Source organism: Myotis brandtii, unplaced genomic scaffold, assembly GCF_000412655.1.
Source record: "Myotis brandtii unplaced genomic scaffold, ASM41265v1 scaffold70, whole genome shotgun sequence".
Lineage (NCBI taxonomy): Eukaryota > Metazoa > Chordata > Mammalia > Chiroptera > Vespertilionidae > Myotis > Myotis brandtii.
This window is the reverse complement of record NW_005370741.1, coordinates 609,225-629,745: the sequence shown is the minus strand read 5'-3', so window position 1 is coordinate 629,745 and position 20,521 is coordinate 609,225. Positions and strand designations below refer to the sequence as shown.

The window sequence follows — 20,521 nt, the reverse complement described above, 5'->3', positions numbered from 1 at the left end:
CTTTCTGACTAATCTTACTTAATCTGGACCTTGATTTCATGGTGCTGACTCATTTGTCTACTGAACAGAGATGGAGCCTAATTGTCTAATTGTTCAAGCATGGACCCATATGCCCATTACTATGTATGCTGTGGGTTAATCATGGTCAGGCAGAATGAAGAGGAACACTCACCCTCCCCACTTTTTCCAATTCCCTTCAGAGGTTTTCCTCACTTTCTACTCACTTTGCCAAAGGGCTCAAAGATGCCCCGGAGCATGTCCTCGGTAATATTGCAGTGCAGGGAGCCCACACAGAGGCGCATTGGTCCACCACTGCCTTTGTGCAGGTTGTTGGCCATGGCTGCCAGTCGGTTTTTCTCAGCCTGAGGAAGGAGGGAATGATGGGTCAAGTCCCACACCTGCTACCTTCAAAGCTGTTTTCTCATATCAGTTTCTCAGCCTGCTCACCTGTGAGGCCTGTACAATGATAGGCACCCCCAGCAGCTGCTGCCCTATCAACCCAATGGCCAGTGGCACAGACTGGATTTCACAGAATTTCACATTGGCAATGCCCTTAGAACGACGTGAGTTCCGATCTGAGATGATACGTACGTCACGAACCTATCCAGGGGAAAAAGGAAATCCTAAGTTGGGTATAGAAGGGGATGGATAAAAGACAGAGTACTAAGAAGGAAACTAAAAGGGGAAATGTTACCTTGCCAATAGCAGAGAAAAAGTCCTCCAGGTCTCGAGGCCGAATGCGGGCGGCTAACTGCATACAGAAAACTGTTCGGGCATCACGCTCCTCGGGACTCAGATTATCAACTGACTCCCTAAAAAGTAAAATTTACTAAGAACCCCACCCCCCCCAATACTTGGTCTTTGTTTTCCAGCTACTCTCAAGTACCACACATTCCTAAAGTTTGGCTCAAAGAGCTTTTTATTTTTTTAAAAAATATTTTATTGATTTTTTACAGAGAGGAAGGGAGAGGGATAGAGAGTTAGAAACATCGATGAGAGAGAAACATCGATCAGCTGCCTCCTGCACACTCCCCACTGGGGATGTGCCCACAACCAAGGTACATGCCCTTGACCAGAATCGAACCTGGGACCCCCCAGTCTGCAGGCCGATGCTCCATCCACTGAGCCAAACCAGTCAGGGCTCAAAGAGCTTTTTATTCATACCACACAACTCCTAAAGAAGTGCTCATCATTAACTTACCTGATCGGACTCTTCTCTCTGAAATGAGGACTCTTACTGTGTCCATACCTATGCCTAAGGAATAGAGAACAAAAAAAGTGAAAACTGTATCACCCAACTTTATTCACATTGCACCAATGCTGAGTCTGCCATCATGAGAAAACCAGATCCCATTCACCACCTCCTCTCACACATGAAATTTTTTTTTTTACTTTTAAAAATACATATATTTTTATTGATTTCGGAGAGGAAGGGAGAGGGAGAGAAACATCAATGATGAGAGAAAATCTGCCTTCTGCACGCCCTCCACTGGGGATTGAGCCCGAAACCCAGGCATGTGCCCTTGACCGGAATCAAACCCAGGAGCCTTCAGTCCGCAGGCCAACACTTTCTCCATTGAGCCAAACCAGGTAGGGCGAATTTTTTTTTTTAAATCCTTGCCCAAGGATTTTTTTTAAATTGAATTTTAAAACACCTGAGGACATGGTTTTATTGATTTTAAAGAGAGAGAAAGAGGAAGAGAGAGAAATCAATGTGAGAGAGAAACATCAATCAGCTGCCTCTCACACGCACTCTGACCAGGGATGGAATCCACAACCTGGGTATGTACCCTGACCAGGAATTGAACCTGTGACCTTTCTGTGTGTGGGACAATGCTCTAACCAACTGAGCCACACCAGCCAGGGCTACTTTTTCTTTTTAGAGAAAGATAAAGGGGGGTTAGGGGGGAGGGAGGGAGGGAGGGAGAGAGGGGGAGAGAGAAACATCAAGTAGTTGGCTCTTGTACCCACCCCGACCAGGATTGAATCCACCTTTTGGTATATAGGACAAAATTCCAAACTACTGAGTCACCCAGCCAGGGTGACCTGTGAATTCTTAGTACCACCCCTGCAATAACTGGATCTCCTCCCTATCACAGAGGGACATAAGCATCCTCAGGCAGGGACCACAGCAAAATCGTTTTACCCAGATTACAATACAAAGGTGAGTTTATTAGCAAAAGGTGATACCCAGCAGCAAGTGGTGGACTCCTGTAGTGCACACGATTCTCACGACGTGGGGCCCGACTTCTGGACTCACTACTATGTTGATGATCCCAGCTTGGGCTGTGGTGACGATGCTGCCGATCTCGACTTCGGCTCCGACTACTTCTCCATCTATGCCGATCCCGGTCTCGACTACGGTCTTGACTACGACTGTAGATGGAAACAACTATTTAGTTTGTTAAAGAACCAACCAACCTCTTCTGGCCTTTAATGTATAGCTTTCCCTGGTATCTTTCCATTTGTAGTAATTCTCAAAACCCAACAGCCCCCAGAATAACTGACCTGCGCTTTCTATCCCTGCTTTTACTATGGCTCCGACTCTTCTTCCTGTGAAAGACAGTGTAAATTTTTATTATTTCGAAGGTTTCATGATCTCTCCCACATAAAAGAAATGAGAGTATGGCCAGGGTGAAACAGAAAGCAATAAAGGACCAAAGTCCAGATGATCTGGCAGTAGCTCACAGCAACTGCACACCAACTTATACACAGCCCTGGATGCTGTCAGGCATCTGATACAGCCAAAGCTGGTGTTTCCAAAGTAGGAGTCTTCTTGCTATTTTACTCAAATGAAATATATCAATGCTGGGACTGATCCACAAATCTACACTGAAAAGCTTAAACTACATCATTAAACTAAATCACCGTTATGCCCAAGATCCAGTGAAGCCATTACTAAAAGCTGTCTTAGAAGCAATTACCTCCCTGTTCTTTTTTAAAAAATTTCTTTATTGATTAAGGTATTACATGTGTCCTTATCCCCCCATTGCCCGCCCTCCCCCCCACTCATGCCCTCACACCCCTGTTGTCTGTGTCCATTGTACCTCTCTGTTCTTGCTGTTTCTCCAACGGACAAGACTGCTTCCCTTCCTAAGTTGCCAACCCATTTCCTCACACCACACTCACTTGCTTGCCTCCGCACTGGTGCTGCTCCCACTGCCACTGTTGCCGGTGCTGCTGCTGGGGTTGCTAGGGCCGTCCTTTTTAACCTCCTTCCTTTGCTGCTCATCCTGAAGGGTTCACCAGAAAAATGTCACAAGGTTCATCGTGGCAGACACATAGAATCCATTGGGCACAGAAAGAACAAAAGTGGACAAGGAAAAAAGCATATGAAATCAAAGCTCTTAATTATCTAGCCAACTTTTAAACACCTGGACCTCCTAACAAAATAAATGAAGAGAGAAAGGGAGGAAAACTACCCAAAAGGAAGAGATCAGAGGGACAGTTTTTGATGTTAAAACTTTAGCTACTCAACATCTATTTCTCAAGAGAATGAGAAGTCAGTTAGGTCTGAGGTATAGGTCTGACTTTCTAGTGTACCATTGAGAACTATGAGCAAAGTACCCATTCCTACCTTTTGTCCCTCCCCCTCCATTTTAGGGGGCCCTCTCTGAAAGCATGGCCCTTGAGTACTGATCTCCAGAATAGCTTACTAAATGACTATGTCTTTTATGAATAGCCATTGTACACAATAAACAAGCAGAGAAAGAGAATTCACAAAATGTTGAGACCAATGATCCACAATTGCTTTTTCTTACCAACCCAGGAGTGAGGTGGGAATATTACCTCTTCTTTTTTATAGGGAGCCTCCAGCATGGCCTCAATCACGATATCAAAGTCATCGGATGCCATCACAGCAGATCTGAGGAGAGGATATCAATACACAAGAACCTCATTAATATGTTTCCTTCCCTTTCAGCACACCACATTCCCTTCCCCCTCCAAGAAACAGACTTTAGAACATAGCTCTGTTTCATAAACTCCAAAGGAATCGTACCGGCTATTTGCTTACCCTAGGTTTATTTTTGCACCTTACAGATCTGAACTATTTCTGCTTGATGACTTAGAATAGGTGAAGGGTCTACAAGGAAACTGGGTAGAGACAAAATAATACAGACCGTGTCCTAGCCTGTGAAAAGAAAGTGTTGGTATTCAAAGTTACTATTCACTTTACAATGAACAAGCACTAGGCCTCCATTCTACTGTTCAAAATTCTGAATAAATAACTGGTTTAAATTTAAATCATAGGAATAAGCACATATTCCCAATAAAAAGATAGATGCAAGACTAAAAATGAGAATACAAAGCAACACCAGAATAATGCAGATTTGCCCTAAACTATTTCCCACATCCCCCTCCAAAACATCAATAATTAGATAATTCAGCATTAAGCATTTTTCATAAAACAACAACTAGTTTAGATAACTCAGAAATATATGATTAAGACAAGCTTAACCAATTCCACTGTGAAGCCTTTCTGTCTAGGCAGGCAGGGTGGGACTTCTCGCTCCCCCAAGCTTTCACATCTAGCAATCATCTTTCCTAAGTGTGTCCACCACAGGTCTCTTAAATAAGAAAAACAGAAGATACCAAACAAAATCAATAGGAAAACTTATTCAAAAATTACTAGTCTGAAATTATCAATATACACAACATAGATGAATCTCAAAATAATTATGGTAAGTGAAAGAAATCAAACAAAAAAGAGTATGTATTGTATGATTACATTTATACAAAATTCTAGAAAATGCAAACTAACCTGTAGTGACAGAAAGCAGATCAGTGGTTGCCTAGGGATAAGAGTAGGTGGGGAGGGGCTGGAGGAAAGGATTACAAAAGGGCACAGGAAAGTTTTGGGGTGATGTTTCATGGATGAAACATATCAAAACCCATCAAACTGTACGCTTTAATGTAATTTTATATCAACTATATACCTCAATAAAGCTAAACCCCCTCCAACTAATCTTAAGAATCTATGCTAAGGTTAATCATAATCAAACTTTCCATATCCATAAGAGCGTTGTCTTCTTTAAAGTAGCTAATGCATCATCCAACGATGCTGTCCTTGTTGCCCTCAGAACCCACAGTCTATTTGATGGTTTAATAGAGTAACATAAAAATTATATGTAAATATAAAAGTAAGTAATATAATAAAATAATATGAAAAGAGTAATGATGATGTAATGTAAATGACACTTATCATTTATAGTACTGAATATTGCTAGGCATGTTATAGAGACAGAATTCTTGGAAAGAGTAAAACAATAAAAATTGCTCTTAAACAAATTTAAAGCTTAAATTGGAAATTAAACCAAAATCAAATAGGTGTGTCTAAAATCCAGTGAACACAACCTCTTACAATAACACCTTACATTATTTAACAATCAAAGGTAATATATGCTACAGCCGGATATCAGTTCCAATGCACAGATGAAAATCTGAAGTTTTGTGAACTGTCCAAAGTCACAAAATTCAAATGGAGGAGCTGACTTGTGAGTAAAGTCTTCTGACCCTAGTCTAATGTTCTATCCACTATATTGGTTAGCTCTCTCTCATGGTTTTAACTTAAAAGAAAATTTTAAAAAAGAAAATTACAAAGTATATCATGATGTCTATTTTTAAATGTACTTATCTAGAGAATTAATGTCCCAATGGGTTTATCAATAGAGTCAGTCCCATTAGCCATACCTTATTGTATATGTTTCAAAATATCAAGAACCAGGCTAATTATGATATATACTATCTGATCTATTCTGGAAAAAATGGTTCTAAAAGGAAAAGTTTTTTATCCTCAAACTGTTCCTTTCAGTCATTTTGGCTGCCAAGTCTACACAAATTTTCTAAGTGTCACAAAGTTCCTCTTTATCATTTACAATTTGCTTTTTCCTCCCTAAATGAAATGCTTCTGATTTCAAGAATCGTTGAGTGCGAGTGCAGGGTAGGGGTAACCCTACACACAAAATCTTTCACTGAAGTTGATACGTGAGCCCCCAGTGATGGAGTACAATTTTCACTCTGACTTAGAAACAAATGAATGAACTGATTTAGGCACAGACATATACAACATGAACACATTTTGAAACTTGTAATCTCGCTGGGTTTAGTATAGCTTTCGGGTGTCCTAAAAGCATTACAGTCCCAAATAGCATGGGTTTTCAGGCTGTTCGTTTTCAAACTCTCTCCCGGTCCTAATTTATTGGTCAAAGTCCATTCAAAACCATCCATGAAAACACTACAGAACTTTCTGCCATCCCTGCTCCGAAACCTACGTGAGGGGCCCACAATCACGGGCAATGCTCAGATCCTGGCACAGCACAGCCAAGACTCAGGCCAGTGCTTAGGTCCCCTGCTGCCAGGGCACCGGAGAACGAGGGGCACTGTCAGGCCAGCTCGGGCCAATTCACCAAAGGCTCAAGTCCCAGGGGCGACGGGAGCGCCATCTCCTGGGTCCGGCTACTGAGCTGGTACCAACATCTCCAAACTAAGGCAGCTTAATGAAGAACAGGAACAATGAGGAAGATAAAAACATTCCCCACGAGGTGTACAAACGAAGGCTACGCTTTTTTTAAAAAATGGGCTTGTAAGTACCATCTCTGAGAGGGCCAGTGTCCCAATGTTGAAACCTCATCCCTGGCTCACTACACTCCTCTTTCGCCACGGAAAGTGTGGTCATAAAAGGAAAGAGGGAAAGGCCCACGGAGACCAATACACTGAAGAGCCTTCGTGAAACTGAAGATCAAGGAAGAAATCTCAGTTCTCTCATCTCTCTGAGTGGTGGCACTCGGGGCTGAAAACAGAACCTCCGTTTTCTCTCAGGCCCCCGTGGGTCGACGCTCCCTCCCCAGTAAGGGCTGCGGGGACCTGGGCAGAGATCCTTGGGTCACTGGGACCCTTGACACAGCGTCTTCCTCGATAAGATATAGCCACGAGGGTGCCGATGCCTGAAGTCCTGCCAGTGGACTACATTCAGGTAGCAAACACTTCCGAATCAAAGATAAAAAAATCTTCTTTTACTTTAAGCTTGCCTCATTCTGCTCTTGACGCCATTTTCTGCCTGTGACGTCAGCGGCAGGCGCCGGGGGGCTACGTCACGCATAGGTGACGTCGCGAGGGAACCAGGTTTCAGGGTTTCTCACCAGTTCCGGGTCCCCGCGGGGGTAGGGGGGCCCGGGTCTTCTCTGCTGCTTCGGGTTTGTTGGAGGGTGCTAAGCTCGGCTGTGTTTAGAGCCTCAGCAGTAAAAGCCCCACTGCAGCCGGAGCCGCTCCTCTCCCCGCAAAATGGCGGTAGTTGCACTGTCTTCCAGACGGTCCCCAATCTGCGCAGGCGCTAAAGCATTAGGCGCTGGAACTAACTTCACTGGTTTCGCGGCAACAGTCCGAAGTGCAGAATTTCATTGGTTAAAATTTTAAGCATGGGTGGAGCCAAACTCGAATGCTTCTTGGCAACCATGAAGTTCCCAATGATTGGCTAGCTTCTCGAGACTTCCGGAAAGTGGGCGCGGCCTCAGGCGGCCGTCCGTCACGCTCATTGGTTAAATGAATTGCGGAAGGCGGAGAAGCCAGGCGGAGACTAGACGTAGGGACCTCCTACCCCGCTCCCAGCTCGGGTTGACCAGGCCACCCCCCCGTGGGCGGAGCCAACGAGGACTTGTAATAGACGTTCTTGGCTCCCCCAACTGATTTGTCAAGGGGGTCACGTCCGTCTAGGGACAGCTTTGTGGAGAACTGCGTTTGCTTCACGTCAGGAAAGATGCTGGACTCCATATCCCCATCTGAACGGACTATCTACACAACCCTCCCAAACACCGCCTCCTGCCCTCAGTGCTTGGGAGCTGGGAAAGAGGTCTCGTCACCAATTTGTCTGGTCCTACACCTCAGGTACATCAGTTCCAATCAGTAGCCCACACACCTGACCCTGCAAGGGTGAACTTGAGACAGTTTCTCAGGTGACTCCTTCCATGCAGCAGTAGTCAGCCCTCTAACCAGAAAGGATGGAACTGACTTACGCCCACCCCCCAATCCCAAGACTTCCAAAAAGGTAGCTGGTTCTTACACCCAGAGAGCCAGAGTCAGGGGACCTGTGTCCAGCCTGGACTTGAATACTAACTTTATATTATTGTACCAACTTCAAATACCTCCTCTATAAAATGAAGAATTGGACTAGATGATCTCTTAGGACTCTTAACCCTATGATTTTATTCCAAAGTAATAGGTTGCCCTGGCTGGTGTTCTCAGTAGTTAGAGCATCAGCCTGTGCATTGAAGGGTCTGGGGTCTGATTCCTGGTCAGGAGCACATATCTGGTAGCAGGTATGATCCCTGGCCCTGTCATCTCACATGCTAGAGGCAAACAATCTCACACATTATTTCTCCACCACCACCCCTCCACCCTCCTATTCTCTCTAAAAAAAAAAATCAATGAAATAATATGTTCTGGTGAGGATTAACAAAACAACAAAAATAGGTGGCTTGTTGCTGGAGATGCCTGGACAGCTTTGTTTCTCTCTTAAGAGGTAACAAAGGTGCTTGGCAGTTCAGTAGCTAAGGAAGGTAGAAGGAAAGCTGGCTTTATATACAACCCCATCTTTCTCTATGGTGGCAAATTATGCCTCCTCTCCAGACAAAAGCCTAATCACAGGTCCTAATAGACTAGACCTCTCTGTAGCTAATCAGAAAGACCTAGACCCAGAAGTCCCAGAGTCACCACTAAGCTTCTCAAATGGACACTCTTGGGTCTTGGATAAGGGCACAGATCTAAATATGTCTAGGTTTAAGTAAGGTTGGGAAAGAAGAGGCAGGGAGAGCAGGGTTGGAGCTGGAAAGGCCATAACTTCACTTTATTTGTGTTTCCTCCCACACAAAACAGAAAGAGAGATGATCAGGGAAAGGGCTGAAAATGTGTTCAATCTGCACGTTCTCAGGGCTGTTCCAGGGAGCGCTTGAGGCTGAGTGCCTGTTGGAGTAGCTTCAGATCTAGCACTAATTCCTCATGCCTTGGCCTGAAGTCTTCACAGATTGGTGGCTTGAGCCTTGTAATTAATTCTCCTTTGCCCACCTTGATTGTAAGGCAGGAAAACAGAGTGAAATGCTCCTCTCTGACGGGCAAGGGGAATCGCAGCCCACAGATGTAGTGCACCTTCTGTGCTATAGGAGCAGAAGCCGAAGCCGCTTCCGGACATTTGCAGGCTTGGCTAGAGACCAATGGTGTATGAGCGGCCTGTGGGATTGTGAATAGCAGAACAGACTGGTGCTGTCACAGCCCACTCATACCACACCTTCTTGGAATTGCTGCATCGCCAGAAACGCACACAGATGGTTTGGCCTTCACGTACTGTAATGGGCTGCTGTAAGAAGAAAGATGGAATTTTAGGGTGCAGCTAATGAATTATATGTGGCAATGTATTGAGCTAGGTATGGAGATAAAATGATAAAATATGACATCCCAACCCTCATGAAGTTTATCTGAAATCTATCAGAACAAATAATCAGAATTGAAAAACCAGACATTAAGCAAATAATCTAAAATGTGATCAGTGTGTGAACATGCACAGGGGGAATGCTAACTTAGTCTAGGAGGTAAGAAAGTTATGACAAGAATGTTCAAGGAAGCCTAGAAAATAAGTTAGCTGGGTGAAGAAGTAAGCAGATAATTTTACAGGCAAAGGAGAAAGGTATGAAAACCTGAGGCAAGAAAGAAGATGGTGTATCAGAGGAACCAAAAGCCATTCCACTGGACTGAAGCAATGTAATCAAGGGGACAGTAGCTAGACAGGCAGGCTAAAACCAAATCACACCGAGTTTTACAAGTAATGGTCAGGATTTTGACTGTTACCCTGAGGACAGTGGGAAGGGTTTTAAGCAGGAGAGAGATACAATCAAATTTGAGTTTTTAAAAGGTGATTCTTACTTAAGGTAAAAAATAGAACAGCTAGAGGAGACGTGGGGAAGCCATGGAGAAGGCCACTGCAGATATCCCAACATCTACAACTGGGATCCAAGCACGTGAGAGCAGTAGGACATGCTCTCCATACCCAACAGCTGAAGGTATTCCTTAACCTATGGAGTTTTAAAGGCGATTCCTACCTTAATGGGAAAGAAGATGGGAAACCATGAGAACATTCCAGGAGAGTGAGTCTCTGGGCGGATACCTATGGGGACAAAATAATGAAAAATTGAGGTTCTCCATAACAGTGCTTTTTGACTAGGTTGAGAAGTTTCTGAATTACTTTGAAACAAGTAATCAAAGATCCCCATTTCTGACTCCCGGGCTCCATGTAATTCTAAATGAAACATGTACATGAGCTGCCCAGATAGTACATGCTCATACCCCATCGTCCACTGCCCCAAACTCACTCAGAGTGATGTCCTGATAAAGCACAGTCTCAAAGTAGCCTGCAAAGCCATGCAGTACTGTATTCACCTCCACGGGAAACTCCAAGGTACAGTAGCGGTTGTTGTCAATCATAGGATCTGTCCGGGAAAAGTTGTGTGGGTGACAAAGGGCCAGAAGTCCTAGACAACTTGGTAAAGAGCAAGACCAAGGGAAGCTTAGACAAGGCAGACCCAGACAGCAAGGGAAAAAACTAGGAGGGCGAGCTCTTACGCACCCAGTCAGAGGACAGACACACAGGAACCCACCTCTGTTGGGATGGCTGAAGGTAAAACAGGGCTGGGGCGCAGACAGCTGGTGAAAGTTGTGCAGTCGTACCACATAAGGCATCTCAAACTGGGCCTGACCCGAGAGACAGAGGGCAAGAACTGGAGAAAATAGGTCAGAGGTGCCTACTTCCTCAGGGAAAGAAGCTCAAGTCTGAGGGACATGGAAAAGAATGAAAACAAACTTTCATTTCGACCACTTTCCCACATCCCCAACTCCTCCTCTATCTCACCATCTTCTGCGGAGGAATAAAATAATTGGCGCTAATGTAGAAAAATAAAGAACTAAAGAGAGGAGTCCTCCAGAAGAGAGTGTTTTTTTACCTCAGGGTCACGGTCCTTTTCCCGACAGGCTCGGACCTCATTGTACAGCTTGGAGGAGGAGATAGGAGCCAGAAAGGAGGTGTACTCCCCAGGGATGCTCACACCGTCATCTGCAGTGCAGGAGGGCTACATTAGTTCCGAAGAGATGGAAATGGTATATCTGTACGAACTGAAAGCTCAAACTCACACATCCAAACAGACCCAGGCAGCTCAATGTTGTCACATCCCCAGGCCAACCGCTCCCAACTCCTGTCACAGGGGATTCCACTTCTGGGTTAATTTACAGAGTCACACAAGGTTAAAACTGCCCTGGCCAGTTCCACTCAATGATTAGAGCATCGGCCTGCAATAGAATGGTCACAGGTTTGATTCCTGGTCAAGGGCATGTACCTGGGTTGCAGGTTCGATCCCAGGCTCTGATATGGGCATGGCACATGCAGGAGGCAATCAATGCCTCACATCAATGTTATTCATTCTCTCTCTCTCTCTCTCTCTCTCTCTCTCCCCCCCTTCTCTTGCCCCCCCCCCCCCCCCATCCCTCCCTCCCACACTCTCTTAACAAAAAACAATGGAAAAAATACACTCAGGTGAAAATGAACAAACAACAACAAAACAACCCTGGAAGGAACCTAAGATATTCTAAATGAGTGCTAACTTTTGTGAGGTCACAAAACTCTTTGAGATCTTGATGAAAACTAAGCCAAAGGTACATATCACAGCAACTCAGGTAAGTCCACAGACCTCAGATTAAGTGTCTCTGCTCTAGTCTATTCCCCTAATTTTATTTTTAAGTGTTTTTATTGATTTTAGAGAGAAAGGAAGGGAGAGGGAGAGAGAAACATTGATCCCAACCGGGGATCAATCCTGCAACCTGGGTATGTGCCCTGACTGGGAATCAAACCAGCGACCTTTCAATGCACAGGGCAACACTCAACCAACTGAGCCACACCAGACAGGGCTACTACCCTCATTTTATAGATGTGAACACTGAGGTTCAGAGAGATTACTTCATTTCCTTAGGGCACTGGCCCAAGTCCAACCCCTCCTCCCACTAAACTGTAACCTCCTCTTAGGTTGCTGTCTCACCCAATCCGCCATTCCCCCATCCCCACAGCCTTCCCAGTTGATAATCCGATCCCTTTACTCAGTACACCCCAGCTTGGAGGCACCTTTTAGGAAGTGCTGGGCTCCATCTAGGCACTCAGGTGACAGTTCATTATCAGCAAAGGAGCCCAGAAGCTCACTGACAATGATGTCTGCTTTCTCTGGAGCCACCCATTCCCGCATGTCCGACGACACTACTGTCACCTGGCTTCCCCATTCTTCAAATTGCCAGTTTTCTAGTCTAAAACAGAGATGATACAAGTAAGGACACTAATAAGAAAAACTGACACTGGGGACAAACTTCCCAGCAAGAGCGTTGCTACTCACGTCACCACAGCATTAGGGTTCTTCTCCACGGCATACAGCTTTATCCGCCGGTCAGCCTGCTTGGCTGCCCGCAGGGAAGCGTTCACCAGGGGACCCCGGCCTGCTCCCAGCACCATCAGCACCCTAAGAAAGGGGTAGAGTTAAGCTGACTCAGCATATAGAGAAGTAGGCGCACAAATCTCCGGGATTGTGGGAAGGCTACTCACTGAACATTGGTGTCTTTCTCTTCATCTGGCACTCGGTCTAACAGACATTTATAAATGGCCTGGTGGGAAAAGAGAGAAGACCTCACGTCTATAATCCCATCCTCACCTACGTCATTCCGGACCTGTGCTTGACCCAATCTTGGACCCACACTGTACCTGCTGGTATTGAGAGTATTTGATGGGGTCCTTTTCAAATACTTCATATGTCTGAGATTCGAGATTGTCCATCAGGGGCTGATGAATGAGGGGAAATAGGCAAAGTAAGTTAGCCAGTTTCTGGCAAGAATAATGCACCAGATTACTAAAACCTTCCCCCCATTGTTGCCGGAGCTTTGGCAGGATTTTAAAACACCTACTTTCAAGAGACATTCCCCACCCCACCCCCAACCTCCCTCCAGACCTACCTGGAGTGGGGACTGCAGATAGTCTTCATAGCCCTTGGCAAAGAGTTCATAGGCATTGGGGGGAGGGCGGTTCTGGCTTAAGTATTCCAAATACTGGAGGTAGGAGCAGAACTCCTTCTCTGAATGGTGGTTGGTGCCTGTGATGATGAACTGCACCTCCAACTGTGAGAGAAGTCAGCCCATCAGATACAGTCCTTACACCAAGATTCTGGGATATTATTATGGCTTATGGCCAGAGTCCTAGCGTAAAATGAGTCCCAGCAGTTCTCCAAATACCAACAAAAGCAGCATAATGCTTCAATGAACTTAACTTATAAAGCCTTCCTATACCATATAAGCATCAGCCTGGCTCAAAGAGCCCCATGACTCCTTGCAGTAACTTCTTAAGTGAAACCTTCTGAAAGGTTCTCTTGAGAGCTGGTAACTTTTCAAATGTTTCTGGGGCTTCCACTGCCATTTGCCTTTTTCCTCTCAAAACCCCCAACTTTGCTGAAATCGTTCTCCAGAAACCAGAGAGGAAAGGAGTCAGCCCCACAGGAAAAAGAGCATCACACATATGGGAATAAGGCAAAAGGACTCACTGGAGAACCTTTAGAACCATTCTACCACCCACCTTGAGCAGCCGGAAGATCAGCCTCTGGTGCATCTTAGAAAGAACAGGAAATCCCTTCTTATTGGTTAGGAAAATGCTGGTGGGAAGAATGGCTGCTTTGATGGGCTCCCCAAGCCAACGATCAATGACATGATTAGATGGGAGGTCAGCTCCAATTTCAAGAGCTACACAGGGAAAAGAAAGACCTGTGAACTACTGCTAGACAAGAAGCCTTTTCTTGCTCTTTTGTGCAAGATCTATTTACTCCTTAAAAGCAAGGAAGCCTCGCCCGACGGGTGTGGCTCAGTGGTTGAGCATTGACCTAGGAACCAGGAGGTTATGGTTCGATTCCCAGTTAGGACACATGCCTAAGTTATGGGCTCAATCCCCAGTGTGGGGCATGCAGGAAGGAGGCAGCCGATCGATGATTCTCTATCATTAATGTTTCATCTCTATCTCCCTTGTCTCCAAAATCAATAAAAAATACATTAAAAAAAAAAAAGGAAAGGCAGCTTTGGCTGGTTGCTCAGTGGTTAGAGCGTCAGCCTTTGGAATGAAGGGTCGTAGGTCCGATACACTTAGTTGCAGGTTCTCCAGCCCCAACTGGGCGCATGCGGGAGGCATCCAATCAATGTGTCTCTCTAACGACAATGTTTCTCTCTCTCCCCCACCCGCTTCCTCACTCCCTTCTATACTCTCTAAAAATCAATGGAAAAAATATCCTTGGGTGAGAATTTAAATAAATAAGTAAAATAAAAGCAAGGCACAATGAGGCACAGAAAAAGAGCAAAACTTCCCAGCAGCCAAGTCTACATGAAACTCCTGATTCTTATTCCAGGTCAGAAAAGGGATACCTATCCTAGGATCTTCATGAACTTACCCACCGCAATCCTCTTGCTATAGTCACATAAGGTCCGGAAATTGTGCCACCTGTCCAGAGTCAAACACAGAAAAATACCGTCAAATATGGCCCACCATACCTCAAGGAGACCATCCTATGGGTTCCATCCTGTACTTCCCTTCAACCTCCCCTTCACCCTGGTACAGCAGCAAAAGGAGACATACCACATCCATGTCTTCTCCTCTCCACTGTACTCCTCTGTGTGTGCAGCTGGTGCATTCTCAATTATATCATCTCTCAGGTCCTCTGGTGCCACCAATGGTACTCGCATCCAGAACTGTACATGAACAAGTACCCTACTTAGAATTTGTTGGGTCCAGAAAGCTTCTCTCAATTCAAAGCCTTTAATCCAGACCTCAAGTTAATCCATTTATATGCTTTCCCCAACTTTGTGATTACATGTACATGTACATGTAGCTTGTGTATATTATATCCTTATATAAATATCAGCCTTGTCCTATATTTCAACCATAAGTTTCTGGGAATAATTTTATATTCTTTTATCAATCTCTGCTCACCACTTTTAGACAGCGGCAAGTAGTACTGACATTTCAGTTCTTGCCAAATGTACCCCTTAACGACTGGCTAGGAACAAGAAGGTACATAGCACACCCAGACTACCGTAATATACAGCAGGAAAGGAGGCCCTCAGCCATACCATGGAGGAGTGGTGGCCAGTGTGGATGTGGTTGGTCAAAATTCTGGCCAGGTTTGTGTTATCTTCCTGATTTAGTGGCAGCAAGAAAGCTGGAAGACCTAAATACGCTCCAAAATTGAGCTCCTGTAACATGGCCTGGAATGGAGATCAAGAGGAAAAGGTTAAGAGTTAGCAACCCAAATAGTTTTAACTGCATTATATCAGAGTTACTGAGTTATGGGGGGGGAAAAACTGTTTTGCCCATCCAGCTTTGTTACAAACCTGATCTTTAGTAAAATCCAGAGGAGAAGTCAAATAATCTTACCGCCTCGGAGTTCCTGCGGATCTTCTCCACCTTTGAGTCTGGACGAATCCATGGAGAAAGCTTTCCCACAATCAGGGTATTCCAGTCTGCACTCCCCCACCCAGGAGAGACAAAGATTGAGTGAGGTTAGGCACTTTACTCATTCAATTTCTAGTTCTTAACAGGGAATAGAGATGAGAGACAAAAGCTTTTTCTATCACAGGTACGGGATAGCCTGATGCAGATTAGGAAACGAGGGCTTTTGGCAGGTAAGCAAGGAGAAGAAGAATTATCTATATCCCAGGGACTACTCAATATAGCTAAGCCGGGAAAGAAGAATGAGGGCTCCGCTAAAGCAGAAGTTGTGAACGGCCTCCGGGAATTAAGGGTTATATGGGATGCTCCCTACCCCTTCCTGACAGCAGTAGGTCTGATCGTGTCTGGGGGCCTGGTCGATTCTTAGCAGGTTCCTGAGTGAACTCCCTCTTGAAACGCGGGTGGAAGACAGGCATGCAGAGGAAATCAAACCTACAACCGTGACAGACCCAGCGTCGTCATGTAAAGAGCAGCAGTGCCCGGAGGTCCAAGCAACTGGATTAGGCTATGGATCCTGCACAACCCTTTCGGCCGCCACCATCCCTCAGCGGACTCAGTTCGGCCCACCTCGGGGCACTGTGCCCCAACATCTCCACACACAGCCATGGAAGAGACGAGTAAGGAGAAAAGATGAGCATCCACACCAGGTGGATTTCCTACTCCTGCCACTGGTTTTCCAGGACTCCCACATCCAGACCCACCCCAGTACTGCCCATGCCGAACCCTTAACGGTTTGCCTCTTCTCTCCCGAGCCCCTTAACACTTCCTCCCACTTTCAGACACTAATTCCGCTCTTCGGGGCCCTTGGAGGGCTGTACGCCCCTTTTTTGAGTTTATCTGGCAACTCCCCCGACTTTTGGACTCAGTGACCACACACCCAGTAAGTTTTTGTTTTTTTCCCCTAACACTCCAAGCCCGGGGCTTCCCTCCCCAAGGTGTCCTGGTGCCCACCCACCCGCAGCCCATCTCATTCACTCCGACCCCTTCACCCCTGCCTCTCGGGGAGGACTAGTCTGCCTCTCTCCGCCCTCGAGTTCGGACCCCGCATTCCGCCCGCGGAGGTCCGGGCCCTCACCCCTGCTTGGCCACAGCCCCCAGTGTGTCAGCTATTTCGGGGACGCAATTCAGATCCCTGCCGCTGGACACGCGGCTCCCACCGGCAGCTCCAACCGCCATCGCCGCCATCTTTTCCCTCGCCTAGTCCACGCCGGGATTCCTTAATACTAGCAGCCAATCACAAAGCCGGGAGGGGAAAGAGCCCCCGGAAGGCGGGACGAGTCGCCCTAACAACCAGAGCATCTTCCCCGGCTCCAGCGACCCTTCCGGCCAATCCGCGGGCTGTACAGTGACGTATTGCGTGGCTCCGGAACATTGACCAATCTCAGGGTCTAGTTCGTGACGAGCTTCGGTCTCCCATAATGCCTCAACAATTCGCAGAATGTCGTTGAGAAACTACACGTCCCATGAAACCCTGCAATATGAGCTTGAAGTACTGTCACTGAAGCCAGCTCGATTGTCTTAGGGCCAGTGGCGCAATGGATAACGCGTCTGACTACGGATCAGAAGATTCCAGGTTCGACTCCTGGCTGGCTCGGAAAGACAAACAGTTCATTATTGCAACTAAGCGATAATTCCTTATTGCTCTAAATTCTCCTTATTTTATTTTATTTTATATTAATGTTCCCTCACTATCTTCTCCCTCATTTTCAGGACTTAAATTGATTGAGTTCTGTGGCCATCTTATGTCAGCTTTTTCCGTTACCTAATTCAAAGATGGTTCATGTGTAATTACTTACATCCGAACCTGGGTTAATGGCTGGTGCTCTTAAAATAATAGGCTTTGTATGGGCCTTAGTGTGTTAGTGTAAATAAATTGTGGCAATTCAGTCACTAGATACTCCAAGTGATTCTATATCTCAAAAACACAATGTAAATAGACACCTAAACACACATCCAAACACACACACGAAGATGGAAAAAAGAAATGCACGGTGAGCAACTACAGTAGAAAGGAGTCATGAACAGCCTGGCAGAGGCCTGAGAGAATCTCTACATTTTCTTTTGTCAATACCTGATAGAGGGGTGGAAAAGAAGGAAAGGAATGAAGAAAGGAAAGACATAGGGAGGAGAAAGGGAATACCTGAAGGCAGGGAGCCCAGAGGAGCTGAGGGCCTGGCAGCGGTGATGGAAAGGAGAACACAAAGCCCTAAGCGGGAGGCAATGACAGAACTTAGGGACCGACAGGCAGAGAGACAGGAGAAAGAGAATTCTAGGGGTGATGCCCAGGGTTCGGTGCTCTCTGTGAGACACGAAATGAAACCGTTCCGAGAGAATAGGTTATGGGTTTGGAACTGCAGAATTGGACCTCTAGGGGGCGCTGTACAATAGTTGGATGAACAGTGACCTGAACCAGACAAAACTTGGACATCCCCAGAAGAGAGGTAGTGAATGAAGCCAAGAGACCGTATGAAATCACCATCGCCCGAGGGGGACAAAGTCCTGGGAAACAAGGGAAGGGTGTGGGTAGGATAAGCAATAAGGACCCCTGGGTGCAATATAAGTATCCCAAAAGGATAAAAGTCCAAAAGCCCAAGAACTAAGAAGATGCCTATGAAGCCAAAGGGGGTTGGAGATGCTTTTGTTCCATCTTAGTCTTCATTCAGTTCCTGCAGGTATTATTGTTGCTGTTGTTGTTGTTATTATTATTATTATACTTTATTCCTTAGAACAGTTTTCGATTTACAGAAAAATTGAGCAGAAAGTACAGCAAGTTCCCATATGCCACCCTACAGCTTTCTCTACCTTTTTTCTGTTTTGTTACTGATTTTAGAGGGAAAGGGAGAGAAATATTGATTTGTTGTCCCACTTATTTATGCATTCATTAGTTGATGTTTTTACATGCCCTGACTGGGGACCAAACTCACAGCCTTGGCATATTGGGATAATGCTCTAACCAACTGAGCTACCCTGCCACTGAAGCTTTCTCTATTATTAAAATCTTAACATCACTATAGTACATTTATTACAACTCATGGACCAATATCGAAAACATTATAAGCGAAAGTATATAGTTTATTCAGGTTTCCTTAGTTTTTACCTAATGTCCTCTTTCTGTTCCATCCCCTCCAGATACCACAGTACATATTAAGCGAAAGTATATAGTTTATTCAGGTTTCCTTAGTTCCATCCCATCCAGGATACCACAGTACATACAGTGGTTATGTTTCCTTAGGTTCCTCTGGGCTGTGACAGTTTCTCAGATATTCCTTGTTTTTGATGACTTTGAGGAGTCCTGGTCAGATATTCTCCTCTATTAGAATTTGTCTGATGGTTTTATCATGATTAGACTGGGATTATGGATTTAGGGGAGGAAGATCATAGAGATAAAGTGCCATTTTCATCACATCATATCAAGAGTACATACTATGGACATAATTTATGACTGTCGATACTGACCTTTATCACTTGACAGAATTACACTCCCCTCTTCCCTCTTCCATCTTCCACTCTTTGGAAGGAAGTCATTATGTGCATCCCACACTTAAGCAGTGGAGAGTTACACTCCCCCTCCTTTAGGGTGGAGTGTCTACAATATTTATTTGGATTCTTCCCGGCAGGTCTTATGAGTAGGTGGTCGTCCACAGGAAGTGGGTGAGTGCTCCGCTGACATTTTCGGAAGTATAAAAGAGTTGTTGAGGACGCTTGCTTGTTCTCTGCCCCAGCTGTGACCAACCAAACTGCATTCACAGAAGACTTAGTAAATGTTGTTTCTTCTTTAGAAGCTAATTATCTGGGTTGTGGACCATCTGTGCTCCTGGCATCTTCCTCTTCATGTCAAGCTGGCTGCTCTGTTGGTTGTTAACTAACCCATCCATGGGTGAGAGAGAGAGAGAGAGAGGAAAATCTATAAAACAATAATGTCAGCTTTGCCATCAGTTAAAATAATTTTCTAAAGGATTTGTGTAAAAAGAGCCTAGAATTTATGACTATCCTTTAAAGTAAGTTTAGATGGGCTGAATTTCATTTGTCTGTTATGTCTTCGCTTTTTCATTTCAAATGGCCTCAGCTATATGGCAAGCATAATGCTGAACAATTCCCAGTAATTCCATACCACACTGCTCTTCACCTTTCTTACAGCAGTTTCTTGTGTCTTAAAAAAAAACAAAACACAGCATGTACTGTGGGTCTGCCTGTAATAGCAGGAAAGGACTGAAGAAGAAATAGAGAACCTTGTAAAGGACTCTTCCAAGGTATAAAGTCAAAGCTGGTGAAGTCTACCTATGCTCTGCTGTGTCTGCTCTGCCCTGCATGCTGAACTCTTGTGCCCAGAAGCATGGGAATCACTGTTATACTCCTACACTGGATGTAGGCCTGGGCTGGGATGAAGATAGAGAAATGATAGAGCAAAAGGGCAAATACCCTGGGTGAGAAATAATGTTACTTCCTCCAACAAGAGCCAGTGACCAACAGGCCAGAGCACTGGAAACTGTCCTGTAAGGGAAGGAGTACCCACTCCCAGACCATCTTCCAATGGGCCTGCCACATTCCTCACCTTCAAGCTGTTCTACCTGAGCTTGTTTTTATGTAAACACCCCCAGCCCATTGTAAACCCTCCTTTCATCTTCTCTTGTGCTGCCCTCCTCCCTCAGCACTTACCTCCCTCCCCAAGGCCACCTTCACTCACCTCTGTGCCTGCCCAGCCAGCTAAATTCTTCAACATCAAAATAATGGCCCATCTGACCCTCCTACTGCTTCAAATTGCTGCTTCATAATCAAGGCTGTCCTCCAGCCACAAAAGTGGCAGAGTTACTGAGGCAAAATAATCTGTGCTGATTTGCATTCTCTTCCTTGTCATCTTCTATTATATGGCATTTATCTGTCAAATAGAAAGTGGAAACTGTTCTAGAACAGAAAAAAGATGGAAAACTACACAATTTGTTTATGAAGCCAGAATATACCTAATATAAA

At 45.3% G+C, this 20,521-nt stretch overlaps 2 protein-coding genes and 1 non-coding gene across 9 annotated transcripts in view; 1 reads left to right on the top strand and 2 right to left on the bottom strand.

The window, feature by feature from the left end:
• The window catches only part of RBM23 (RNA binding motif protein 23), a 12,534-nt gene extending 5,203 nt beyond the window's left edge, over window positions 1-7,331 (bottom strand). Inside the window, exons 1-9 of one of the 6 annotated variants that reach the window (XM_014529962.1) lie at window positions 7,029-7,331; window positions 3,790-3,865; window positions 3,130-3,233; window positions 2,509-2,553; window positions 2,191-2,376; window positions 1,202-1,255; window positions 695-812; window positions 448-600; window positions 225-362 (exon numbers count right to left, since the gene is read on the bottom strand). In XM_014529962.1, the coding sequence (XP_014385448.1) occupies window positions 225-362; window positions 448-600; window positions 695-812; window positions 1,202-1,255; window positions 2,191-2,376; window positions 2,509-2,553; window positions 3,130-3,233; window positions 3,790-3,865; window positions 7,029-7,099 (945 nt within the window). In that variant the 5' untranslated portion in view covers window positions 7,100-7,331. The other 5 variants (XM_005882258.2, XM_014529963.1, XM_014529965.1 and 2 more) reach the window with 5 other exon arrangements.
• Window positions 7,332-8,797: 1,466 nt separating this feature from the next.
• PRMT5 (protein arginine methyltransferase 5) lies at window positions 8,798-16,959 on the bottom strand. Of its 2 annotated transcripts, none has more exons than XM_005882253.2 (17): window positions 16,629-16,959; window positions 15,867-15,985; window positions 15,479-15,564; window positions 15,175-15,309; window positions 14,681-14,793; window positions 14,496-14,545; window positions 13,637-13,800; window positions 13,024-13,185; window positions 12,776-12,853; window positions 12,620-12,678; window positions 12,414-12,536; window positions 12,152-12,327; window positions 10,983-11,092; window positions 10,641-10,734; window positions 10,356-10,472; window positions 10,086-10,150; window positions 8,798-9,346 (listed from the first exon to the last, which is right to left on the bottom strand). In XM_005882253.2, exons 1-17 carry the CDS (start codon window positions 16,736-16,738, stop codon window positions 9,194-9,196), a joined length of 1,914 nt encoding a protein of 637 aa, XP_005882315.1. In that variant the 5' UTR covers window positions 16,739-16,959; the 3' UTR covers window positions 8,798-9,193. The 2 variants fall into 2 exon arrangements, with proteins under 2 accessions (XP_005882315.1, XP_005882316.1); XM_005882254.2 differs by lacking the exon at window positions 16,629-16,959 and adding an exon at window positions 16,543-16,616 and having other exon boundaries at window positions 8,812-9,346.
• A 115-nt stretch (window positions 16,960-17,074) lies between these two features.
• TRNAR-ACG lies at window positions 17,075-17,147 on the top strand. The gene has a single exon. It is a non-coding gene; the product is annotated as a tRNA-Arg (tRNA).
• The last annotated feature ends 3,374 nt before the right edge of the window (window positions 17,148-20,521 follow it).